At 37.3% G+C, this 27,967-nt stretch overlaps 1 protein-coding gene and 1 pseudogene across 1 annotated transcript; one reads left to right on the top strand and one right to left on the bottom strand.

The window, feature by feature from the left end:
• Window positions 1-412: 412 nt before the first annotated feature.
• LOC138395518 (RNA-binding protein FXR1-like) lies at window positions 413-1,955 on the bottom strand (annotated as a pseudogene).
• A 3,736-nt stretch (window positions 1,956-5,691) lies between these two features.
• On the top strand, window positions 5,692-26,864 carry HINT3 (histidine triad nucleotide binding protein 3). Its single transcript, XM_069488046.1, has 5 exons — window positions 5,692-5,933; window positions 18,184-18,301; window positions 20,623-20,692; window positions 22,953-23,079; window positions 26,437-26,864. Exons 1-5 carry the CDS (start codon window positions 5,739-5,741, stop codon window positions 26,467-26,469), a joined length of 543 nt encoding a protein of 180 aa, XP_069344147.1. The 5' UTR covers window positions 5,692-5,738; the 3' UTR covers window positions 26,470-26,864.
• The last annotated feature ends 1,103 nt before the right edge of the window (window positions 26,865-27,967 follow it).

Genomic DNA, 27,967 nt, shown 5'->3' on the forward strand with positions numbered 1-27,967 from the left:
AAGGAAGCCTTTCAAAGTGCAAGGTAAGTGAGAGAAGCAATCTCAAGTGTCACTAGGAATGCATTCAGGACAGATGCAACTTGTGCACATGTGTGCCAGTATGTGGATGAATGGTCTCCTGAGTGTATGTGCCATATGCACTAAATGTAAATTTTTTCCAGAGCCAGAAACTTTTTAAAATGTTACATATACTATTCTCAAGGCACATCCGATGATATATTTTATAACAGAGTAGGTGTCAAAGTATGTTTAACATACGATTTCTTCAGGATCTCTTCCCTTTCTGAATTCCAATGGAGGAACTGAAAGTGTGATGTAAAGACTGGCGATCCATATTCTCTCTTTGGCAAGCTTGAACAAGCACTATTGTAAATGTAATGTTAAAGAACTGTAAACTAGGAACTTCTTCAGCTTATGAAACACCATACAAGACTGCTATTTCTTGAGTGTTTTCTTCTTTTAAGGTATCAATCTTTTCTTCTCCTGGGGTACGCCGTAGCTTATAAATTTCATTGCCAGAAGCAGTCATTGGGCCATTTTTTGCATATTCTGAAGGACCACGCTCTTCAACTACATCTTTTGCCTAGCCCATTTCCATTAACGGAAGCTGCTTTAGTCATTTCATCCATCAGAACAGCATCTTCGTCAGTCCTTCATTTATGAGACTGGCATCAATGTCTGCAGTCTGATCTGATTCTGTGTTATCAAGTAAGCTGCATGGATTGCTGTCTGGAACTTTAAGCACAGAACTGATGGAGGATTTGCCATCACATGGTCCACCACGATCTTGACCCCCTGAAATGATTCTGCCTCTTCCTCCTAGGTGTCTCCTGCTGTCATGGTGATGTTGGCTGTCTTGATCATCTTCTCCTGCCAATGATCAATCACTCAGTTCATCTTTATGCTCAGAATCTGTTTCAGAGGGTTTAGCTCAGAATTTGTACCATAACTGGAGGTGTAATTAGGGCCCAAGCGACCTTTACCTCTTTTACTATAAGACCTGGAGCCTTGTACAGAAGACATGTACTTTCATCAGTGGCATATCCTGTCTCTTTTTCAGGCCCTCTGGTGGAAGAAGGTCTGAAACTCATACCAATCTGTAGGTGTTCCATTCTTAGCTGTTCTACTTCCTTTAGATAAGCAATATGATATTCTAAAAAAACTTGCACATTTTCAATGTTTTCTTTACTGCCAACAAATACAAATGGAACCATCCTATCTTCTCTAGGAGGTTTATTTTCATTGTCTCCTTCAATTCTCACCCAAATCACACCAGATTTAGCCACATTTCTTGAATAACTTTGCCATTTTTCCCAATTTCTTTTCCAACAAGATTCCTAAGAACCCAAATAAAGTCCTCCACAAATTCCAAGAAACCTCTAGCCTTTACAGCATCATCACTCTCTCTATGAATCCTAAGTGTTCCAGTATTTTCATCTAGCTCAATAGGGGTAACTCCAGGATCCTTCCTAGCTTGCTGTATATTACTACCATGTGTTCCTATCGCCAGATCCATTGAATCTTCTCTCACAACAAAATCCTCATAAAAAGCTATTGCAAGTTGTTTTGTGCATTATAAATGCTTAGTGGCCTCTTCATTTCTGGACATAAGCATCAACTTTGTATGAATATTTCACAAATATGGCATGTCACAAAATATTTACTCTCTTCACAGTTGCTTCACAATATAATTAATAGCTGTGTAGTGTCTGGACGGTAAAAAATTCTGCATGCTCCTATGATTTCTTAAAATTTTTATGAGCATTTTCACTAGCACGTGCCTCTCTCAAATCCTCAGGATCGTCCACTGTGTGTTTAAAGAAGATATTTATTTGACAGTTTTATTTTGATTGACAGGCCAAAGTTGTTCAAATGTGACTGTTTCATTGTAAGTAGCATCACAAGCAGCATATTCAGACATAAAATTCTCCTTTCGTCATCTAAACTTTAGCCAACCACCATCCACATGGTTCTTGGTCATTTGCCCTTGAATATAAATCTGCTTCAACTCCTTCACTGATTCCTTTTTTTATATCAGGTGGTGGTGGGCATCTAACTTCATCAAATGGAACCTGGCGTTCTGGTTGCCAATTATTTTCAAAAACAACTGTGAGGGAGTCTTCATGAACATCTTTGATAAATCCCTTGTGGAAAGCCCTGTGGGGACCACAAATCTCCACTGTCAGCTCTGTCAAAGGCTGCCCTCAGTGTAAGTTTTTATAGGAGTCAGCTCTCCATTGCTCCAGGACTTGAATGTCCAGGCCTGTCTGCTTTCTATAAATTAATATATGTCTATGATGTGAATTAGCACACTCTAATTTCTGGTGTCCTTATTCAGTGTGAAACCTGAACACTCTCATGCAGTGGCCTAACTCCTAATCATTCTTTGGTTCATTAGACAATTGTTAAATGTCTACCTGCATGTAAAGCCCTGTACTTGGCATTATGGGACATTCAAAGACACCCATTCTTATTGTCAAGAAACAATTTCTAGCAGGAAAAATATAAACATGAATAGCTAAAGATACAAAGTGATATGTTCTATAAGAGAAGTAATGAAAAACTGCTATATGAATTCACAAGAGGAAATGCTTATTCCAGTTTGGTTAATTAGAGAAAATTTCATGAAGGAGGTAGCATTTGAGGAGTGGCTTGGAAGGTGGAATTTGGATGTGATGAGATGGAAACAAGAATATTTTGGAAGGAACAGTGTGATGTGAAGGTGTAGTACAGACATGGAAATAGTGAATGCTTAAATTTGGCAAAGTCTAATGTATTGATTTTGAACTCTGCCTTAGGCTGCTGAGAGGATGTAAAGCTATTATAGTGGTCACCCAAACTACCGGCCAACTACAAAAGGAATGAAAAATTTCTTGCATGTTTATGTACCACTATTCAAAAAATGTATAACTACTTTTTATTACTGCAGCATAAATTCATTTAAAAACATTACTGAATTCACAATAGGACTTTGTTATTATGTATTTTCTAAGTCAACAAATACCAAGGGTACAACTACTATAATAATCTAGTCCAAGAAAATTTTCAGTGTTAAAAAAGGAGTTCTTGGTGGGTTCTGGAGTTAGATAAACCTTTATCAAAACTCTGTCACAAATCAGTTGTGTGGTACTGGGCAAGTCTTTTTGAGTTCTTCATCTCCAGAGTGGGGATTATAAAGCCAACCTTGCTCGTTTTGACAATTACATTGCATATTTTAGGTGCTTGGCAAGTGCCAAGTATTATAAATTGAAATACTGAAGTCAAATCAGAGTCCACCATGAATACCAAGCTAAGGAACTGGAATTTTTTCTTGGGCATGATAGTTGCTAAACAGTTTTGTCTTAGTGACAAGAAAATCAAGAAATAAGTTAATAACAGACTTAAACCTAACACGTGAAACTATAAGAATTCTAGAAGAAAATGTAGGAAAAACTCTTATAGACATTGGCCTAGGCAAAGAATTTATGAAGAAGGCCCCCAAAGGCAATCACAGCAACAACAAAAATAAATAAATGGGACCTGATGAAATTAAAAAGCTTCTGTGCAGCCAAGGAAACTATCACAAGAACAGACAACCTACAGAATAGGAGAAAATATTCGCATGTTACATATCCGATAAAGGGCTGATAACTAGAATCTATATAAAACTCAGGAAAATCAGCAAGAAAAAAATCAACCCTACAAAAAGTGGACAAAGGACATGAACAGAAACTTTTCAAAAGAAGATAGGCTAATGGCTAACAAACATATGAAAAAATGCTCAACATCTCTAATCATCAGGAAAATGCAAATCAAAACCACAATGAGGGCCGGGCGTGGTAGCTCATGCCTGTAATCCTAGCACTCTGGGAGGCTGAGGCGGGCAGATTGTTTGAGCTCAGGAGTTCGAGACCAGCCTGAGCAAGAGTGAGACCCCCATCTCTATTAAAAATGGAAAGAAATTATATGGACAGCTAAAAATATATATATATAAAAAAATTAGTTGGGCATGGTGGCTCATGCCTGTAGTCCCAGCGACTCGGGAGGCTGAGGCAGGAGGAGCACTTGTGCCCAGGAGTTTGAGGTTGCTGTCAGCTAGGCCTACACCACGGCACTCTAACCTGAGCAACAGAGTCAGACTCTGTCTCAAAAAATAAAAAAAAAAATAAAAATAAAAACCAAAACCAAACAAACAAACAAACCACAATGAGATATCACTTATCTCCAGTGAGAATGGCCTTTACCAAAAAGTCCCAAAACAATAAATGTTGGCATGGTTGCAGAGAGATAGCAACACTCATAAACTGCTGGTGGGACTGCAAACTAGTATAACCTCTGTGGAAAGCAATATAGAGACAGCTCAAAGAGATACAAGTAGAAGTACCATTTGATCCAACAATCCCACTACTGGGCATCTACTCAAAAGAATAAAAGACATTCTATAAAAAAGACATCTGCACTAGAACGTTTATAGCAACACAATTCACAATTGCAAAGATGTGGAAACAACCCAACTGCTCCATACATGAGTGGATTAATGTGGTATATGTATACCATGGAGTTCTACTCAGCCACAAAAAACAATGGTGATATAGCACCTCTTGCATTAGCCTGGATAGAGCTGGAACCCATTCTACTAAGTGAAGTATCCCAAGAATGGAAAAATAAGCACCACATGTACTCACCATCAAACTGGTTTTAACTGATCAACACCTAAGTGCACATATAGTAATAACATTCCTCAGGTGTCAGGCAGATGGGAGGGGGGTGGAGATGATAGGTATTTACACACCTAATGGGTGTAGGGTGCACCATCTGGGGAATGGACACGCTTGAGCCTCTGACTGGGGTGGGGCAAGGGCAATATATGTAACCTAAACATTTGTACCCCCATAATATGCTGAAATAAAGAAAAAAAATGTGCTCCAATAAAACTTTATTTACGGACAAAAAAAAAAGAGAAATAAGTTAAAAGGTCATTGCAGTGGTCCAGGTGAGGCTTAATGAGGCACTGGCATTGAATTTCTGGAATATTTCAGACTGTCAATTACAGGACTCTACATTTACTTATACATGAGGAATGTGAGATAAGAAAGGTCGCTATTTTGATGTATCTGGTGCTGTTAAACAACAAAGAAAAGTCAACAGAGATGTTAAGTTCAGTTTGGGACATTTTGAGCTTAAACTCCTAAAATTATCATAGCTGAAAATGCATACACAAAGTGCCAAACATGATCTATGCTGAAAACAACGTTCTAGAGGTTTTCCGCATTCTCTTAAAACCTACGAATTCTTAAAACCGAACCTTAAAAGGTTTTTTAAATTTTTTAAACTACAGCATGATACAATATTGGGACATGTTATACGACAGGCTTTGGAGAAAGGTTCTACGGAATACCCGATGGGCACCACTAAGCCAGACGTTACCCCGCCCCGGTGACGACACCCGGACGCACGGCGCGCTTTGCGTTTTGGCGGACGTTCTGCGTCATTACCAACGAGGCGCGCGGGGCGGGGTGACTCCCAGAGGCGCCGTCGCGCGCCCCCTTGTGGCAGCCGGCTTCGCGGCCCACCACCGCTTACCACTGCGGGCCTCCGGGCTCAGCGCGTGCGCACATAAGCCTGCGGCACGATCCAGCGATAGGGCAGGGGCGACGCCTCGAGGTAAAACGGCGGCAGTGCGGGAGCTGGAGGCGGGTCCTCCGCCGGCCCAGTAGTGCTGGAGAAGCCGAGGTTCTAGGCCGCGGGGGACGGGTGCGATGGCGCAGAAGCAGATGAGCGGCGGCTCTGACCTGACCCCAGATTGTGAGGCAACGGCCACAAAAGAACCTACGGTGCCCTCAATGGAGACCTCCAAAGACGTCGCAGAGACACCGGACGACTACGACAGCAAATGCGTGTTCTGCCGGATCGTGAGGCGGCAGGAACCTGGCACCCAACTCCTACCCTGTGAGGTGGGCAGCGACGTGCGGCCGGTGTGGACCGGGGTGGGGAGGATCCCGATCGCCACTCAGAGCTGGCCGAGGCAGGGCTGTCCTGTGTGGAAGGGGCTGGGGGAAGCTGGGGATACCCCCGCCGGCGCCCCACTCTGCAGGGTATCTTACTGCTAACGACGGAATTTTTCTCAGGGGCCGAGGAGTGTTTCCCGGAGTATCTCTGCTGTTCAGAGGGGAGAAAAGATAGTGATAGAGCTAAATATCTCCGCCTGTCTGTGCAGGTACCAAGGGTCTTCGCATAAAATAGCAGTCTGTGGCTTCTGCTTTTATAGAAGGGATTCTCCACCTTCCCCCGCTTCTAGATACTGATTGTAAATTATGCATACTCTAATACTGATACGGAAGAGAAAATTAGTAGACAATAGTTAATGGTAATTGTGAAAAGCTGTTTGTTAGATTGGCTGACATTAGGCTGAGGGGAGTGGATCTGAAGTCGAACTTTGACTTAATTGCCTCTGATTTCCACTGTCAGTTGGGATGTGTGGAAACTTTCAGAGCACTAAGACTTTGCCTATATATTGCACCATCATGGCTCACAGCAACCTCAAACTTCTGACCTCAGGGGATCCTGCCTCAGCCTCCCAAGTAGCTGGAACTACAGATGCACACCAACATGCCTGGCTAATTTTTCTATTTTTTTTGTAGAGATGGGGTTTCACTCTTGCTCAGGCTAGTCTTGAACTCCTGGGCTCAGGCGATCCTCCCTCACTGGCCTTCCAGAATACTAGAATAACAGGTGTGAGCCACCTGTGCCCGGCCTGCCCAGATATTTTTAAACAAATTATCCGGTTCCCACTTTGTTCTGCTAGTTCTCCTTGTCCATAAATAACCTTTTGAGAGAATCAGCTCCAAAAGTTGTCTTTTGTAGTAATCATTCTTTCATTAAAAATAAATAAAATTCCTTCTAAGCACCTTGTTTTGGAGATTCAGTAGTGAGCAAGATAAAGGACAGTCCATGTCCAGATTTTATAATCTAAAGAGTAGAATGAATACAGAGGAAGCAGCCAATCACAATGCCCTGTACTGTGCTTAGGTGGTTTTACAGTATTTTGTAAGCTCCTGGGAGGGGCATCTAACCCAGATTTGAGGGGTTAGGGAAGGCTTTCTAGAGGAAATGAGACATGAAGAAATAAGTAGGAGATGACCAGGTGAGGAGAGGAAGAGAACAATGTCCCAGGTAGAGAGACCCTCCAGAGGTTCAGTTTGTACCATAGGAGAAATTGTCTAACTGGAGCGTAGAGTTTGAGGGGATGAGTGGTGAAAGATGAGGCTGGACAGGTAAACAAGGGGACAGATTATAAAGTGTGTTGAAATTCATGTTAAGGACTTCTGTCTTTATCTGGAGAGCAAAGAGAAGCTCTAAAATGTTTATTGGTCAGTTGGGAGGAAGGGGTTGAAGAGTCATATGAAGGGGTTTGATCTTTGAAAGGTCATTCTGGCAGCATTGTGGAGAATAATTTAGAGAGGACTAGTCTGTTAGGTGACTATTTGAGTAATCTAGCCTGATGATGGCCTGAAATAAGAATGTGGTAGTGGGGATGAAGAAAAATGGATCAATTTAAGAGATAAAGTATTTAGGAGGTGAAACAGGACGTATGGGTAGATACAGATCAGTAGTCTCAAATGGGGGCAATTTTGCCCTCCCAGGGAATATTTGGCAGTCTTGAGATACTCTTGTTTGTAACAACTTTGGGGAAGGGGGAGGTGCTACTGGCACCTAGTGGACAGAGGCCAGGTTTGCTGTTAACATTGTACTACACAGGACAGCCCCACCCCCCAAAACAAAGAATTATATGGCCCCCAAATGTCAATAGTGTCAAGGTTGAAAAACCCTGATTTAGATGTAGGAGAATGAGGAAGAGAAAGAGGGAGAAGTCAAAGATGACTTCCAGGTTTCTGGCTAGGGTAAACTGGTAGTATAGTGGTAGTACCATTTAATTAAGATTGGGAACATGGGAGGAGAACCGACGGTCAGGGGGGTAGTGGGAAGTAGCAGAGTGATGAGTTCAGTTTTGGAATTGTGGAGTTTGAGGTGAGTGTGAGGCATCTAAATAGAAATGTCCTTTAAATGGTTGCATACTCAAGCATTCTGAAGAGACCTGTATCTCTTACAGGAACTGTCAGTTTATAGATGGAAATTGAAAAGATCACTCAGGAAGTACATGTGAGTAAAAAGTGACGTGAGGCCTGTATAGAACTCTAAAGAACCCTAATATCATAGGGACAAGCAGAGGAAGAGGACCTGAAAAGGGAACAGAGAAGAAATAGAGAAATAGAGTAAGGCTTGGAAAGCTAAGAAAAAGGAGTATATCAAGAAGAAAGGAATTGTCAGCAATTATCAGTAGTACCTTCTTAATGTGCTTGCAGAGAGGTCAAGTTAGATCAGGACTGGTTTTGTTCCCGAAGTGATGATCTTTAACCTTGAGGAGAGCAGTTCAGTGCAGTGGTGAGGCAAAAGGCAGAGAGCAGTTGATTGAGAAGAACCAGGGGAAGGAAAGACAGGAAATATAGACAACTGTCACAGAAATTTGGCAATCTAAGGGGAAAGTAAAGAGAATAGTAGCAACAGGAGGAGTTGCGGGTTAAGAGAAAACTTTTTGTTAATAAAACAGTGAACACTGTGGTGCATTCAAATCCTTATGGAAGATGCCCATGCAGAGAGGTTTAAAATGGCCCGGGGGTAGAACTTTGTACCTGGAAGGAGGAAACTCATTCACTCATTCCTCACTCAGTATTTCAATGAGTCTGTGTGGCAGGCACTGTTGGAAGCATTGGGATACAGTAGTAAATAGGACATATAGAACTCCCTGCTGTTATGGAGCTTACATTCTAGTTACAGAAAATAAACAATAATCAAAATAACAATAAAATGTATAGTTTAGTAGATGGTGAAAAACAAAGAAGAGGGGATTGCAGGTTAAAATTTTGGTCAGGAAAAGCTGCATTAAGAAGGTGACATTTGAGTGAAGTCTTGAAGGAGGTGAAGAAACTATTACGTGGTTATTTAGAAGTCAGAAGTTTGAAGTGGCTCTTCTGAAGGCCAGTAGAGAGGATTAGGGAGACATAAGGATTGCTGTACAGTGATGAGTGTTGGTTGCGGTTGAAGACATTCAATTAGGTCATACCAGTGACTTTCCCCCCCTCTACCAGCGTAAGTCTAGGATCAGACAAAGTAGACAGTTGTGTTGACCGAGGGTTGTGGTCTTGCCATGTGGGTATTATAGATGTGCAATGTGACAAAATTAAGAATTTATGGCAAGAGAGTGGCTACAGTGATAGAACATGGAATCTGTGCTGAATAGGGGAAGGAAGTAAAGATAGCACCTGGCAGGGTGAAAGAATATCAGTTGTCTGTCTGCAGGCCACTGTTGGACAGACCCATAGAGTAAGAAGGAACCTAGCTCTTCAGTCACTCTTTATTTTACTAAATATAAAATTAGACTAAAGAGAGGTAAAGTGCATTTTTTAACTCACAGAGTTCAATATTTAGTATATCCCTAGAAGCTCCTTTTAAATTTTGCATACTGCAATTCCAACATTGAAGAGAAAACTAATAGAAAATAAATACTAGTAGCTGTGCAAAGCTTTTTTAAAAATAGTCATCACACAAAAAATGGAAAGATATTCCATGCTTATGAATGGGAAGACTCAATATTGTTAAAATGTCCATACTGCCCAAAACAATCTACAGATTCAGTGCAATCCCCGTCAAAGTACCAGTGACATTCTTCACAGAAATAGAAAAAATAATCCTAAAAATTTATATATAACCACAAAAGTCCCAGAATAGCCACAGTCATCCTGAGAAAAAAGAACAAAACTGGAAGCATCATATTACCTGACTTCAAATTATACTACAGAGCTGTGGTAACCCAAAAAGCATGGTACTGGCATAAAAACAGACATATAGACCAATGTAACAGAATAAAGAATCCAGAAATAAATCCACACATCTATAGTGAATTTATGGTGCCAAGAACATACAGTGGGGAAAGGACAGTCTCTTTAATAAATGGTGCTGGGAAAACTGGATATCCATATGTAGAATGAAACTAGATCCTTATCTCTTGCCATTTACAAAAGTCAAATCGAAATAAAAACTCAAATCTAAGACCTGAAACTATGAAACTACTAAAAGAAAACACTGGGGAAATGTTTCAGGACATTGGTCTGTGCAAGGACTTCTTGAGTAATACCCCTAAAGCACAGACAAACAAAATAAAATTGGACAAATGGGATCACATCAAGTTTAAAAGCTTCTGTACAGCAAAAGAAACAATTAACAAGGTGTAGAGACAAGCCACAGAATGGGAGAAAATATTTGCAAACTACCCATTTGACAAGGGATTAATAACTAGATTATATAAGGAGCTCCAACAACTCGATAGGAAAAAATCAAATGATTCAATTAAAAAATGCGCAGAGGATCTGAATAGACATTTCCCAAAAGACATACACATGACCAATAGGTATATGAAAAAATGCTCAACATCATTAGTCATCAGAGAAATACAAATCAAAACTGTTTATGAGATAAAATGACCCCACTTAAAATGGATTTTATCAAAAAAGACAGGCAATTACAAATGCTGGCGAGGATGTGGAGAAAGGGGAACACTTGTACACTGTTGGTGGGAATGTAACTTAGTGCAAGCACTATGGAAAACAATATTGAGGTTCCTTAAAAAACTAAAAATAGAACTACTACAGGACCCAGCAATCCCACTGCTGGGTATATATCCAAAGGAGGGAAATTCAGTACATCAAAAAGCTATCTGCACTCCTAAGTTTATTGCAGCACTATTTACAACAGCCAAAATATGGAATCAACCTAAGTGTCCATCAGTGGATAAATGGATAAAGATATTGTGGTACATATACACACACAATGGAATATTATATAACCCCCCAAAAGAATGAAATCCTGTCATTTGCAACAACGTGGATGAAACTGGAGAGAATACTTGCACAATATGTTAAGTGAAATAAGCCAAGCACAGAAAGACAAATCTTGCATGTTCTTATTCATATGTGGGAGCTAAATATTAAAAACAATTGATCTTATAGAGACGGAGAGTAGAATGATGATTACCAGAGGCTGGGAAAGGTATTATGGATGGGGAGATAAAGTGGGGATGGTTAATGGATGCAAAAATATAGTTAGATAGATAGAATGAACAGTATTTGATAGCACAACAAAGTGACTATAATCAACAGTAAGTTAGGGTATACTTTAAAATAACTAAAAGAGTGGAATTGGAATGTTCTTAATACAAAGAAATGTTAAATGCCTGAGGTGATGGATACCCTAATTGCCCTAATTAGATTAATTCGCATTGTATGCCTATATCAAAACATCATATGAGAAAAAGCCCCCCCAAACTCATTGTGTGGACCCCATAAAGATATACAACTATTATGTACCCATAATAATTAAAAATAAAAAAAATAAAAATAGTCATCAAAAGGGTGTGGGACTGTCCAGACTTCTATCACAGCCAACAGTCAGGATTTTTTCTTTATTAGGAACATTCTCAGAGCAAAAAGAGCCTGGGAACATTTTTACAGAGGAAATGAGATTTAATTTATACCCTAAATAGGGGCACAGGGTGAATACATACAATACTTCATTGTCAATGGGCAAAATACAAAACTGTGCTTTTTCTATTCTCTTAATAACAACAATGAACACAGAAGACTTATATGACCCAGACCCCCACACGCTAAGCTAGCAATCAGTTCTGCAGCAGACACCAGCTGAGCGTCCTCCAATTCAGTTCCGACACTATCTACCTGGAGATAGCATCAGATCCCACAGATTGAGGGCTCAGTACCCAAGATTGCTCCCCCCCTTCCCACCAGTTGCAAGTCTGGGCCTCCAGAACTTCTAACTGACCAGCTTCAAGTTGGGAATTCCATAACCCTCCCTCTCTTTGTGTTCAATTAATTTGCTAGAGTGCCTCATAGAACTCAGGGAAACACTTAGGTTTACCAATTTTTTATAAAGGATATTACAAAGGATACAGATGAAGAGATGCATAGGGCGAAGTATCGGGGAAGGGCGCAGAGTTTTCATGCCCTCCCTGTGTGCGCCACTCTCCAGGAACCTCCACATGTTCAGCTATCCGGAAGCTTTCTGAACTTTGTCCTCTTGGGGTTTTTATGGAGTCTTCATTGAATAGGCATGATTGACAACTGTGTATAAATGTGATTGGACAAAAAGAGTATGCTCTAATACTGGTAGACTGAGTGGGGAAACCCAGCAAGGCCTGTCTTTTCAGATTCTTCTTGGCCTTTCTGTGCAGCATTCCTTCCTCCAGGGTATGGGGCAGGATCCTTTCTGAAATGGGAGTCTATGACCTGCAACTAGAAAGTCAGGGGAAGATTAGAGTCCTGCCTCCGGCAAGTGAAAAGAGAGCAGGAGGTCAGAGAGAGAGATTCTTTTTTCTGAGGCCTGCTTCTGAGCCATAAAGTGCCTTAATAATATAACAAAAGACTGTAATGAGGGCTATTGGAATTATGAGCCAGGGTCTTGCTCTGTCACCCAGGCTAGAGTGCAGTGGCATCAACAAAGCTCACTGCAACCTCCAACTCCTGGGCTCAAGTGATCCTCCTGCCTCAGCCTCCTGAGTAGCTGGGACTACAGGCGTGTGTCACCATGCCCGGCTAGTTTTTCTATTTTCTGTAGAGGTAGGGTTTCTTGCTCAGGCTGGTCTCAAACTCCTGGGCTCAAGTGATTATCTCGCCTTGCCCTCCCAAAGTGCTAGGAATATAGGCATGAACCACCACGCCCAGCCTCTTATTCCTCCTTGCGCACAAAAGATAGCCAAGCCACTCCCCTCCTTGGTATTTCTTTTTTAGCTTGAGTATATCATAAAAATAATTTCATAAGTATATAAAGAAATTCCTCATTCCTTTTTATAGCTACACAATACTCCATTGTGTGGATTTACCACAATTTCTTCAACTAGTCTCCCAGATGATTTATGGACATTTGGTTTATTTACAGTTTTTTGCTATCATAAATCATGCTGCAAATTAATAGCCTTATACATGTATCATTTCATATTTTTTGCCAGTGTATCTTTGGAGTAGGAGGATCATCTTTCTTAAAATGAGCGATCTAAATGATGGCTGGGTCAATAGTAGGAATGGAAGAAAGGGTGACGTAAGAGAGCTAGTTTCAATATTTTAGAAAGCTTAGTGGAAATCTAATTCAATCACAGTATAGGCTAAATAAAACATCAAGTTTCTTTGTTTTTAACAGGATGTTATCTATTGCTGGTGATGACAGTTATGTTGATTGGTAGTTTTTATTAATTGGAATTGAGAAAATTATTTATATGTGACATTTAGTAAACAAAACCTTTCAAAATAGGGATTGGAAGACAGAGAACTAAGCATTTTGGTTCATTCTTATAGCTAAGTCATGGAGCATGAGACAGCAGATTTTTAAGAGCTTCTTTAGCTTTTCTCTGGTTATCCTTTAGACTGGCACTTACTAGTACTGTTAATCTAAAGAAGTTTTACTTTACTCCTGCTATGGAGTAAAATTCAGCTATATCATCTCAAACTAATTCTAACCAGGACGTATTCTGTACCAGAAAGACTTACTTCTGGATTTTTAAAAATTAATGCCTTAATTGAGGGGAAATAAAAATGTATAACATTGTTGTGTTATGAACCAATCTTGGCAGTATGATTGTGGCAGTTTTGTTGTGCTAGCTTTGACCCCCAATATTAACTGTTTCTCAGCTGGAAGCATTAAAGAAAAAATAGAAAAAACTTTAAATAATTAAAAACACTGTGGTCCTTGACATTTCCTTTTCTGATACATTCTGTGGACATCAATATTTAATTTCACTACTGTTAGGTCTGGAGCAGAGAGGGTGGCACACGAAGTCTTATGTGTAGCAAAATGCTGTTTTATTTTGAGCATCTGTGTGCAGATGGGTGAAGGCCAAAGAGTGTCCACGCTGAGGGAGGGAAAAGCCTTGGGTTTTATAGAGGGTTTTTCCCGAGGGGAGTGAGTAACCCCTGTAGAGATAGGGGAGGGGGGAATCTTTTTCCTTATCAGGGGGTATAGGAATGCCTGTGTGGCTGCAGCTGTCTGTGGCCAAAGTTAGATTTATAACCTTGGACTCTCCAAATTCCTGCATCTTTTGTTTCACAGGCTTTATGATATTTTTCGGGTTCTCACCCAGAACAAACCTAACAACTACCAGGCAGAAAAACCATAATAAAAATGCATTAAAATTTGTATAATTATCATGTTTGTTATCTTATGATAACCAAAAATACGGGAATGGTTTTGAGGCCCTTGTTTGAATAGAATTTTGGCTGTTGGGATGGAAAATTAATGAGTAATCTTGCACTTAGGGAATTTTTCTGAGGAAAATTATACTTATTAATGTTGATTTTATTTAGTTTTTACTTTATACTTTTATATAAGACATTGAATAAGGTTATTTAGGGAGCACAGATTTTCTCTTGGAAAAATTTGAAACCCAAAAGTTAATAAGTTGAAAGACTTCCTTCATTCCTTTTCTTTTTTAAATTATTATTATTTTTAAATTTCAGACTATTACAAGGGTACAAATGCTTTGGTTACATAAATGCCTTTGCACTGCCTGAGTCAGAGCTACAAGTGTGCCCATCCCATGCAACCACTGCACCCATTAAGTGTGAGTTTACCCACACCCCCCCACCTGCCTGACACCTGATGAATGTTACTTCCATATGTGCACATAAGTGTTGATCAACTAGTACCAATTTAATGGTGAGTACATGTAGTATTTGTTTTTCCATTCTTGTGATATCTCACTTAGAAGAATGGGTTCCAGCTCCATCCAGGATAATAAGAGAGGTATTAGTACACCATTTTTTTGTGGCTCAGTAGTACTCCATGGCATACATATACCACATTTTATTAATCTACTCATGTATTGATGGGCACTTGGGTTGTTTTCACATCTTTGCAATTGTGAATTGTGCTGCTATGAACATTCTAGTGCAGATGTCTTTTTAACAGAATGTCTTTTTTTCGTTTGGGTAAATAACCAGTAGTGGGATTGCTTAATCAAGTGGTAGTTGTAGCTTTAGTTCTTTGAGGTATCTCCATATGACTTTCCATAGAGGTTGTACTAGTTTGCAGTCCCACCAGCACTGTATGAGTGTTCTTATCTCTCCACATGCACACCAACATTTGTTGTTTTGGGATTTTTTGATAAAAGTCATTCTCACTGGAGTTAAGTGATACCTCACTGTGGTTTTGATTTGCATTTCCCTGGTGATTAGAGATGTTGAACATTTTTTCATGTTTCTTGGCAGTTAGTCTATCTTGTTTTGAAAAGTTTCTGTTCCTGTTTTTTTTTTTTTTTTTTTGCCCACTTTTTAATGGGGTTGATTTTTTTGCTGATATTTCTGAGTTCTATATAGATTCTAGTTATTACCCCTTTAACGGATGTATAGCATGCAATTATTTTCTCCCATTCTGTAGGTTGTGTATTTGCTCTAATGATAGTTTTCCTTGGTTGTGCAGAAGCTTTTTAATTTGATCAGGTCTCATTTATTTATTTTTGTTTTTGCTGTGATTGCTTTTGAGGTCTTCTTCATAAATTCTTTGCCTAGGCCTATGTTTTATATAAGAGTTTTTCTAACATTTTCTTCTAGAATTCTTATGGTTTCATGCCTTAGGTTTAAGTCTGTTATCCATCATAAGTTGATTTTTGTGAGTGGTGAGAGGTGTGGATCCTGTTTCAGTCTTCTACATGTGGCTATCCAATTTTCCCAGCACCATTTATTGAATAGGAATTATTTTACCCAGTGTATGTTTTTCTTTTCTTTGTCAAAGGTCAGGTGGCAATATGAAGATGGTTTTATACGTGGGTTCTCAGTCCTGTTCCACTGGTCTATGTCTGTGTTCTTGTGCCAGTACCATGCATGCTATTTTGGTTACTATAACCTTGTAGTATAGCTTGAAGTCTGGTAAATTGATGCCTCCCAATTTGTTCTTTTTGCTTAAGTCACTTTGGCTATAAGTGGTCTTCTCTGGTTCTATACGAAGCATAGAATGATTTTTTTCTAGATCCGTGAAAAATGATGTTGGTATTTTAATGGGGATTACGTTAAATCTGTAGATCATTTTGGGTAGTATAGACATTTTAATGATATTAATTCTGTCGCTCCATAAGCATGGTTTAGTTTTCCATCTGTTAACGTCCTCTGCTATTTCCTTCCTCAGTGTTTTATAGTTCTCCTCTTAGAGGTCTTTCACCTCCTTAGTTAAATACATTCCTAGGTATTTTATTTTCTTTGTTGCTATTGTGAAAGGTATTGAGTCTTTGATTTGCTTCTCAGCTTGACTGTTGTTGGTGTTTATGAATGCTACTGACTTGTGTACATTGATTTTATAAACTGAAACTTTGGTGAATGTATTTATCAATTCCAGCAGTCTCTTGGCAGAATGTTTGGGGTTTTCTATAATAGATATAACATCATATCATCAGCAAAGAGTGATAGTTGGACCTCTTCTCCCCCCCCCCCCCCCCCGTCCCCCCATTTGGATACCCTTGATTTCCTTCTCTTGTCTGGTTGCTCTGGCTAAGACTTCCAGCACTATGTTGAATAGAAGTGGTGATAGAGGGCAACTTTGTCTGGTTCCAGTTCTAAGCAGAAATGTTTTCAATTTTTCCCTGTTAAGTATGATGTTGGCTATGGGTTTGTTGTATGTTGCTTTTACCATTTTGAGGTAAGTCCCGTCAGTGCCTATTTTGTTAAATGTTCTTATCATAAAAGGGTGCTAAATTTCATCAAATGCTTTTTCTGCATCTGTTGAGAGTACCTACAAAGAAGAACTGGTACCTGTCCTGCAGAAATTATTCTACAACATAGAGAAGGAAGTAATCCTTTCTAACACATTCTACAAAGCCAACATCACCTTGATACCAAAGGCAGGAAAGGACTCAACTAAAAAAGAAAGCTATAGACCAATATCCCTTATGAATATAGATACAAAAATTCTCAATAAAATCTAGCCAACTGAATTCAGCTGCTCATGAAAAAAATAATCCATTGCAACCAAGTGGGCTTCATCCCAGAGATACAGGGATGGTTCAACATACGCAAATCTATAAATGTAATTCACCACATAATTAGAAATAAAAAGAAAGTCCTTTTCTCTCTCTCTCTCTCTTTTTTTTTGGTGCATTACTATGTAGAGTAAGGTAAACCAGAAAGCTGATGCCATACATGTAATGGATTGAGCCCATAAATTATTACAATATACTGGAGTTTGTTTTAGCATTTCAAAGTCTTTTTAATGCTGTAAAGTGGCAAGTAAACATAAAGAAAAGTATGTATTTGTAATTGCTTTAAAAATGTTTAAAAATGTAATCCCTGGATATGTATTTGTTTGCTGACGTTCTTGTTATAACTGAGGAAAATGCCACTTTGGGAAAAAAGTTAAATGTAAAAAGGAATTTATCTATCTTGCTGTAATTCTATAGTCTAAAAGTACATATTAAGAGTAAAAAAAACCTTAGTTTAGGGTAGGGATTGAGAAATGTATAATGAAATAAAAAATTCTGGGATTATTTGTAATGAAGTGGTTTTTTTTTTTTTTTTTTGAGACAGAGTCTTGCTCTGTTGCCTGGGCTAGAGTGCTGTGGTGTCAGCCTAGCTTTTAGCAACCTCAAACTCCTGGGCTTAAGCAATCCTTCTGCCTCAGCTTCCCGAGTAGCTGGGACTACAGGCATGCGCCACCATGCCCAGCTAATTTTTTTTTTCTCTATATATTTTTAGTTGTCCAGATAATTTCCTTCTATTTTTAGTAGAGATGGGGTCTTGCTCTTGCTCAGGCTGGTCTCGAACTCCTGACCTCAAGCAATCCTCCTGCCTTGGCCTCCCAGAGTGTTAGGATTATAAGCGTGAGCCACTACGCCTGGCCGGTAATGGAGTTTTAATGAACTTCACTCATAATTGTTTTCTTAAAATTGACTTCATATATCTTTTTATGCTCTAGAATAAATGAGCATCTCATGAAGAAAGCATTATAAACTTAATGCATAATTATAAAATTGCCCAGTAGGGCTTAGTTGTAACGTAAGTACCATTTCCCTATCAGACAGATTTATGTTGTTTAAGTCATGCCAGACAGCATTGGGAAATTCTTTTTAAAAATTCACTAACAAATATGTTTTTCCTTTAGAATGAAGACCTAGTTTGCTTCAAAGATATCAGACCAGCAGCACCTCATCATTATCTTGTAGTGCCAAAGAAGCATATTGGAAACTGCAAAGATCTAAACAAAGATCATATAGAACTGGGTAAGATGATGGCAATATCCTTCATTATTATATTAATATATCATGTTGAATTGTCGTCAGGGATGGCAGTGAAGATGAAAAAGTATATCCAGGTATTATGATAAAAGGAACATTATGAATTTCTGAAATGTTCATTATAAAAAATTTTAAATTACATAGAAATAAAGAAAATAGTATAATTCCCATGTATTTGTCACTCAACTTCCACATTTATTAACTCATGGCCAATTTTTTTTTCATACATTAACCTTCTCCCACAGTGGATTTGAAGCAAATCCCAGACATCATGCTATTTAATCTTTAAAATCTCTGACAGATAATACCTCTTTATGATTTTTTAAATGATGGCTTTTCCTGACTTTGAAATGAAAGGTGCTATGAAAAATTGTAAACAAGTTATGATATGGCATATGAGCTTGTATTGCTTGATAGTGAAATCATGTTGGTGCTTGCCTTGTAGTCTCCTATAAAGATGAATTAGCACCAAAATTTAATTATGAGATTTTAGTGATGAACTTTTAGCTTCTGAAAAGGAGATTCTGAATTTTGTCTATTGCAGGATTATTCTCATTTTCCTACTCATGCCATCTGTGACTTGTCACCTATCATTTTGAGACATTTCTAAGTTCACTTCAAATCTGCTTTGACAGCCTTTTTCACCAGCATCTGAGATTAGTTTGATTAATACTTTAAAGTAGCCTTACAAGACAGATAAATTGGGCCAGATTTTTAAAAGGTGAGTAACCTCTTTGATGTAAAACCTTGATGTGTAGTTCATTAGTGGATAGGCTACTGAATTAACTAACAGTATTTAAACTGTTGATTCTGAACTGCTAAACTTTTTAGTCATTTGAAGTTCTGTCAGTACATTTCAGCACATATATAATTTATAACTAGAGGGTAGCTTTCGAGCTTATAAAGATCAGATCCAACTTCGATTTACCTGAATGATTGAAACATTTCTTCTTTCTTATTAAAAGTTCCTATTTTCATTCTTGTAATTATTTCCTAGAGATCATACTGTAGCTTTTGGGGAATTTTTCAGTTTATCTTCAAATTAGAAGTGGGTTTGTAGAGAATATAGAGGCTGCTGTTATAACTAGTTTTTATAACTGTTCAAATCAGATGTCACTAATTTTGAAGCAGCCGGTGGGATATTTGGGATTTCATTATACATCTCTCTGCTTTTGTATATATTTGAATATTTTCATGATAAGAGGTAAATTAATATTTATACAGTCTATAAAATTGGGGAAATAATAAGCATATGCAAGAGCTCAATAACACTATCAAGCACCATTACTATAATTGACATTTATAGAACTCCATCTAACTACAGAATATACATTTTTTAAAAAGCATATGTTTACCAAGGTTGACCATATTCTGAGCAATAAAATAAGGTTCAAAACATTTCAAATGATTGAACTCTTACGAAGTATGTTTTCTGAAGTCAATGTAATTAAATTAGAAAAATAATGAAATGTAGAATTACAGTAATTAAATAACATCTAAATAAATAGAACAAAGAAGAAAATATTTTGAATTGATTGGTAACAAAAATACAGTATATCAGAACCATATGGTACTGGCCTAGTCATGGAAGTCTGACAGTCGCTCAGCGGAAGCCTGACTTAAACATTAATGATGATTTTATAAGCCTCGCTATAACAACCATCTTCTGTAGATTCTTTTACTTCTTCCCTTTTTAAATGCATGATTACACCATTCAGAAACAAAGAAGGCCTAAGGTTTGGTATTGTGCTTTGAAGATCCCGGGTTACCAAAATTTTTCTAACGGGGAATTTTATTCCCATATGTAGGCCATAAAGCACTAAGAGATGAAAGGCAGATAGAGTTTGGAAGCCAAAGTCATCATACAATGTTTGGCTAGTCAAGGCTAGGCTGACTTGAAGGGAAATCATATCCTTATTTGTGCTCAAAGACAAATTCAGAGTTTTCCTGTCTTTCTTATTAATTTAAACAATTTCTGTTTAATTAAATGCTTAGTCTCCTTATGATTAGAATTGGTCCTCAGTATAACCAGAAGTCCTAAATTGCCACTTGATCATGCTTCTCAACAGCTGTCCAAAGTCTGCCTATCTATGATATTTTCTGATAATGGGGCTCAATTTGAAACTTCATTTCAGTTGTAGATAAAATCAGCAAACTTCTCAGTAACCTAGAGCTATTTGAATGTGTCTTTTAAATGTTTACCCATTGATAAGACTTTTGACTAGGAGCCTAAACATTAGACTAGTAGCAATTTAGTGAACTTAATGTCTCCTAGCAAGTAATGCAGTTTCTTTCCTGTTTTACAGTTGAGAGCATGGTAACTGTTGGAAAAACCATTCTTGAAATGAATGATTTCACTGACTTCACAGATGTGAGGTATGAATACTTCAAGATAGAAACCAAATATTATACATTATAAACTGTTTTGAAATGTTTCATGGAAAATGGAAGGAGCAGTGTCAGAGTTTGTGGTTTAAATACAGTTTTCCTAAAAGTGAGAATATAGTTCATTGGTAGTATAAATTTAATAAAATTTCTTCCTCTCATGTCTCAATAACTTCCAATAATCTCTGCTTACAGTTTGGATAAACAAGTTTTTTTTTTTTTTTTTTTTTTTGAGACAGAGTCTCACTCTGTTGTCCAGGCTAGAGTGCCGTGGCATCAGCCTAGCTCACAGCAACCTCAAACTCCTAGGCTCAAGCAATCCTCCTGCCTCAGCCTCCTGAGTAGCTGGGACTACAGGCATGTACCACCATGCCCGGCTAACTTTTCTCTATATATTTTTAGTTGTCCAGATAATTTCTTTCTGTTTTTAGTAGAGATGGGGTCTTGCTCTTGCTCAGGCTGGTCTCGAACTCCTGACCTCGAGCGATCCTCCCACCTTGGCCTCCCAGAGTGCTAGGATTACAGGCATGAACCGCCGCACCCAGCCAAACAAGTATTAATATATATGTGCAGTAAGTAGACAAAATAGTTACAAGTCTACTTTTCTTTGTTCAATATGAGCATTCCTATAAAATTGTAAGTTGAATTTTCTTAGAAAAACTTTCATGTTATTTAAAAATACATTATTATACTTCTAGTAGGAAATTAACTTGAATTCATCTACTGAACTCTGGCATCCAACAATGTCTGAGCAAAAGCACATGATATTCAATTTGTCAACTGTTTTAATTAATCTAAGTAATGTTTTTCTTTTTAAAATATTTCTAACTTTGCTTCTGTGACCAAGGCAGATATAGTGGAGATTACTTCTAGCACTTTTGAGCTGAAATTCAGAATAGAACTGAATTCTAATGCTGTCCATGCTACTTGTGTACTTTACTTATACTGGCTGTGTTAGACAAGTCATTTAACCTCTCCAAGATAATACCTGCTCTGCCTGCTTATAGGCTCAAATGAGATTATGTGTGTGAAAATGCTCTGAAAACTGCTAAACATTATCCAAGTATGATAATGACAAGGAACTGATGGTGTTTGAGACCCTTTGGCCACAAGCAGCACATTCTTTTCCTAGTGATAGGAGTGCTCATTAAAAGAATGAACGTTGGAAAAGGAGTCAAGAGCCGAGTTCAATCCCAACTCTACCACTGACTAACTTTGTGTCCTTGGGAAGTATCTTAAACTTTTTGGAACTTGGCTTTTCTCCATCTTTAAAATGAAAGGGTTGGGTGAAGCAGTGAGTTGCTTCTAGCTTCTAGATAACTTGATTCTACATTATATGGCTGTTTCACAGAAGGAAAATCTAGTCTCCTCTTCTAGGTAGTGGTGGAAGCTTTTCAGTACGTACGGCATATCTGACTGACTCCGCACGGTTAGTCCCAGAGGATCACAGCTGCAATATAGCACTTCTTCTGTGCCTTCTTTCCACACTCCCACTCACTTTTAGTTTGAACAGGGAAATATTTCTAGGCTTTGATTATTGTTACAGGTGTACCTTGCTCCACTCAGCATAGCTGGACTTATAAAACTGATTGTAAACTGATTTTTAAGAGGTTAAATCATATTTTTAAAACTTTTTTTTTTTTTTTACTATTTAAAGGAATCTTCTTAGAAATTTTTATAAAGTAGTTATGAATAATTATTATTTAACTTATTTTCAGTATTAAGCAAGAAACTTAAGTGATGATAAAGTTTTTTTATGATGACATAATTAATCTCACTACTGAAATGTTGATTGGTAAGGAAATGCCTGAGCACTTTCCTAAAGGAAAAAGCATGCCATCTACTGGCTACGTCTTGGAATAAAGGAACACTACTACTTGATGTCCAGTGATTTTTTTAAGTTCATTGCTGGAGGATATTTTAGGAGAATTAAAGCTTAATATGATAAGGACTGAAGTGATAAGACATTACGCCAACTCAGAATTCTTAAGGATTATACTGAGGCATATTATTAAGGCCTTCCTTGATGATAAGTTTATTTTACTGTGAACTTCAGCATGCAAGGAAGAGGAGGTGTCTGAACACTCTGAAGTAGATAAAGAAAAACTGTAAAAGAGATTCGTGAGTAATAATATGTCTGCCTTAGATACCTGTTTTGGATATCTTTAATATTTCTGTATTTTCATCTGAAAAATGGCTTTAAACTATTGTAGAATTGATTTTTCAATCATCTCTTACCTTTCTGTTTTAGGATGGGTTTCCATCTGCCACCATTCTGTTCCATTTCCCACTTGCACCTGCATGTTCTGGCACCAGTCAATCAGCTTGGCTTCTTATCCAGATTGGTTTATAGAGTCAATTCCTATTGGTTTATTACAGTAAGTATTTAAAATATTGTCCTTTCTGTTGTAGTTTTTCTTTTCTTGGCAGTAGTAGGCACCCACAGCTCTTATAGGCTTGATCACCTGTTTTAACATACTGTTTGCACATACCCAAAATGATATTTTTAATTTGTGGGATTTTCTAGGTCATCAGATCTGTAGCAAGAGAAGCTATGAGTAAGTGTCCCCCATTGCAAGCAGGGGATATGATATAGAAGAACCATAGTATTCAGAGTTGAAACTATGGAGTTAGATCTGGATTTAAATTCTGGCTCCGTTGCTTACTTGAAGGGTGTAAAAGTTACATTCCTTAAAAGAGTTGATGAGATAATTTATGTGTAAAGCAGTTAAGACAGTATCTTGCAAATAGTAATTACTCAATAAATGTTACCTGCTGCCTCTGTGATCATAATCATCAACATCATTGTGGAAATTGAGTGTTTATATTTTTTGATAGTCAGTTTAAACACCTTAGCAAAGGGCTATAGTAGTGGCATCAACTGCTAGATCTGAGGATGAAGCTTTGAGCCTAAAATATTGCAGAATTATGCTTTGCTAAGGCAAAAGTGGAATAGACTTCAGCTGTTTATATCCCTGTGGTCTGAAAGTTAAGCCTTAGTTATTAAGTGACTCCGGTCTCTCCAGGGCCACTTGACCAGTAATTTATTAGGCTGTTCCTTTATGTGTCCATGATGGTAAGGTGACCTGTAATTGCTGTATGTGAATAATCATCAGTTGGTATTTATTTACCATTAGTTAATGAATTACCCTTATTCTAGTCATAGTACAGAAGAATTGAAAAAGTATCTGATTTCTAGAAACTTCATATTTCAAACATATCACCCCTCTCTTCAACTTGTCCAGAGGGTTTTATTTAAATAATATATATTTAAGGTATATATATATGTATATGTGTATATATGTGTGTATGTATTTGAAATTTAAAAAGTGGGACATTCTGTAGGATAGCTGATTTGGTTTCTTTAAAAAGTCAGTGTAGGCCGGGCGTGGTGGCTCACGCCTGTAATCCTAGCACTCTGGGAGGCCGAGGCGGGTGGATTGCTCAAGGTCAGGAGTTCGAGACCAGCCTGAGCGAGACCCCGTCTCTACTAAAAATAGAAAGACATTATATGGACACCTAAAAATCTATATAGAAAAAATTAGCCGGGCATAGTGGCGCATGCCTGTAGTCCCAGCTACTCGGGAGGCTGAGGCAGTAGGATCGCTTAAGCCCAGGAGTTTGAGGTTGCTGTGAGCTAGGCTGACGCCACGGCACTCACTCTAGCCTGGGCAACAAAGTGAGACTCTGTCTCAACAACAACAACAACAACAACAAAAAAAAAAAAAAAAAAAAAAAAAAGTCAGTGTAATGGAAAAGGGATTTTTTTCCTATTTGTATTTCTAATTTTCTATAAGATCTATACCTTTTTAATAAAAAATTAATGAAAATACATTTTTGTAATTTTTTTTCTTTTTTAAAATTTTTAAAATTTTAAAAAATTTCAGAGTATTATGGGAGTACAAATGTTTTGGTTACATAAATTGCTTTTGTACAGATTAAGTCAAAGTTATAAGTGTGTCCATCACCCCGACAGTGTGCATTGTACCCATTAGGTGTGAATTCTCCCATTTTCCCTTCCTCCCTCCCACCTACTTGATTTCCATTGAATTTTACTACCATATGTGCATATGAGTGTTGATCTATTAGTTCTGATTTATTAGTGAGTTCATGTGGTTTTTGTTTTTCCATTCTTGTGATACTTGACTTAAAAGGATGGTCTCAGTTCCATCCAGGTTGTTACAAAAGGCCTTAGTTCACTAATCTTTTTTATAGCTGAATAATACTCCATAGTATACATATACCACGTTTTATTAATCCACTAATGTATCTATGGGCACTTGGGTTGTTTCCACATCTTTGCAACTGTGAATTGTGCTGCTCTAAACATTAGAGTGCAAATGTCTTTTTTTTATAAAATGACTTTTTTTTCCGTTGGGTAAATACCCAGTAGTGGGATTGCTGGATCAAATGGTAGGTCTGCTTTCAGTTTTCTGAGGTATCTCCATACTACTTTCCATAGAGGTTGTACTAGTTTGCAGTCCCACCAACAGTGTATACGTGTTCCTTTCTCTTCACCTCCCTACCAGCATCTGTTGTTTTGGGACTTTTTGATAAAAGCCATTCTCACTGGAGTTAAGTGATAGCTCATTGTGGTTTTGATTTACATTTTCCTGATAATTAGAGACATTGAACATTTTTTCATTTGCTTATTGGCCATTTTTAAATAAAAAATTAATGAAAATACATTTTTGTAATGTTTTTAACTGTATTTCTTACATGAAAGACTTTAGTTAGAAAACATGAATGTACAAAATTATGAGATGCATTCATGGTTCAACCTGGGAATTGGAACTCTTAAAATCTTGGACTTTGTTAGTATATATTATGAGACTTTGAAAAAAATCAAGAGAAAGATATAGAAGTTTATTCCAACTTTTATATAATGTTCTAGATTATATAGGATTGAGAAAAACTCAGAAATGATGTAACTTGAAGACTTTAGTTTACTTTTTTTTAAAAAATAGACTTTCTTTTTTAGAATACATTTAGGTTCGCAGCAAAATTGAGTGGAAAGTACAGAGTTTCTATGTACCCCCTTCTCCCACACATGCACAATTTCTGCACTATTACATCCTATACCACAGTAGTACATTTGTTACAATTGATGAACCTACGATGATAAATTGTTATCACTCAGGGTCCATAGTTTACCTTAAGAGTCCTTCTTGGTTGTACATTCTGTGGGTTTTGACAAATGTATAATGATGTGTATCCACCAGGATAGTATCATACAGAATAGTTCACTGCCCTAAAAATCTTCTGTGCTATGCCTATTCATCTCTCCCTCTCCTCTAACTCCTGGCAGACACTGATCTTTTTCATGTCTTTGTAGTTTTGCCTTTTCCAGAATGTCGTATAGTTGGAATCATACAGTATGTAGCCTTTTCAGATTGGCTCCTTTCATTTAGTAATACGCATTTAAGGTTCCTCCATATCTGCTTTACTTTTTAAAACTTTAGTATTATATTTATTTTCCTTATCTTACTGAAACTTTTTAATGGATTTTTCAATGTAGTTAATGATCAGCCTATTCATATACAATGTAGAATACCTTTACTATAATTTATAAAACTATTATACTGAGAGATTTTTGTAAGATATTTTTAGGAACAGAGTATGTAGCACCTAGATTTTCTGATGTGGCTTATTATACTAGGGATGCCAGTACAATTATTTGATAGAGACTATAATATCTAGAAATAAAAAAGTGTGTGTGTATTTTTTAATTACAGGCTGACCATTTGATTGAAAAACTGAGGACATGAAAATATCAACAGTGGAAGATTTCCCTAATCTTGGCTCAATATTAACTAATATTTTGGTCCCTTTGGAGTATAATTGCAATTTTAAGGTTTGTTGTGTTTTATGGGAGGCTGTTAGTGAGTAGCCTTAAATCTTTTCTTAATATCTTTTTCCTGAGATCTGTGATCTAGTTATATGAATACTTTGTCACTCACTTCTTTGATTTAATGGTTATTTGTCTAAGGATTTTATGTATATGATGCTATAGATAAAATCCCATTTAAAACAAATTCTGTTAATTGAGAAGGGTTCTGTATTTTTTAAAAAGTCAAAATATTTTCATGTCTCAGTAAATCATCAATTATAATAGTGATTTATTTATGAAGAATAAAATTCCATAGAAAGTACATTTTTGGAACTTTTATTACTGTGAAGGAGAAAAAGAATTTAGCTATTTCTTGACAGTTCTACAGTTTTAAACATAAATTTTCAAAATAAAGAATACCATACTACACAGTGATCTCTGATCTTGCAGATGGAAAGAATTATATATATGTCACTTTTTATTCAAATTTCAGATGCTGGTCTTCACTTCTTGAAGCCTTGTATCTTTTCAATAAATTGGCCCTGAAAACTACATAATATATGTAATTTCTAACAGTGAGTTTACAACAACAACCAAATTGGCTATCAGAAGTCACTGTAATGGAATTTTGCCTGTAATAACATAAAGGGGAAGAAACAAAAAGTGGTTCTAATGTATTAAAGCTAGCAGAAACTGTTGCTTTATGGCATTTTTTTTTTCCCCAAAAGGAAATTAGAATAAGAAGTGGTTTAAAAGACTTAGCTTTTATCATGAAAAGAGCCTTATTTGAAAGTAGAGATAGATAGGCTTAGATAAGAATATTATTTTAATAATACAATGTTAATATTATTGATAAATCATTTGAAGAGGCATATTTCTTTAGGAATTGTCTTGTGGTGCTAATCTACAGTCACAATAGTGAATGTGAATGAAGAGTAGGTACTGAAAGCTAATCCTACATTGTGCCAGTGTACAATAGTAACATGTACATGAATATAAATGAACATAAGGATTAATGTATTGTTGGAAATAAGCTGAGATTACTAGTTTTCTTTTTTTTTTGGCATGACATTAAATATAGTTTTAAGTAACAAAATACCGCAACGCTTAGTTACAACATCTGGAATCAATATTGTTTCATTTGTTCATTAATTTATTCATTTAGCAAACATTGTGTTAAACATTTAATGTGTACCAGACACTGGCAGGATCAGGAAATAAAGAAATGAAAATGGAAAGTCTGCCTGCAATTGCTAATACAGGGTCAGACAAAATCAGTAACTGGAATTTAATGTGTTAAGTGCCATAATGTCCACAGAAGAAACTGTGGAGGGGGAAACACTTCTAAGAGCAGGTAGCAGTAGAACTGAGTATTCAAGACTGAATGTTAGGCTAGTAGACTGTGACGGTGTAGGCTAAGAAACCCACACGTACTT

This window comes from Eulemur rufifrons, chromosome 15, assembly GCF_041146395.1.
Source record: "Eulemur rufifrons isolate Redbay chromosome 15, OSU_ERuf_1, whole genome shotgun sequence".
In the NCBI taxonomy this organism is placed as follows: Eukaryota; Metazoa; Chordata; class Mammalia; order Primates; family Lemuridae; genus Eulemur; species Eulemur rufifrons.

Bases quoted from the DNA above. Each gene is read 5' to 3' on its own strand.
- HINT3 (XM_069488046.1), top strand. From the start codon at position 5,739: ATGGCGCAGAAGCAGATGAGCGGCGGCTCTGACCTGACCCCAGATTGT. The intron at 5,934-18,183 runs GTGGGCAGCGAC...TTTTTCCTTTAG, and splicing joins CCCAACTCCTACCCTGTGAG to AATGAAGACCTAGTTTGCTT. The intron at 18,302-20,622 runs GTAAGATGATGG...CCTGTTTTACAG, and splicing joins CAAAGATCATATAGAACTGG to TTGAGAGCATGGTAACTGTT.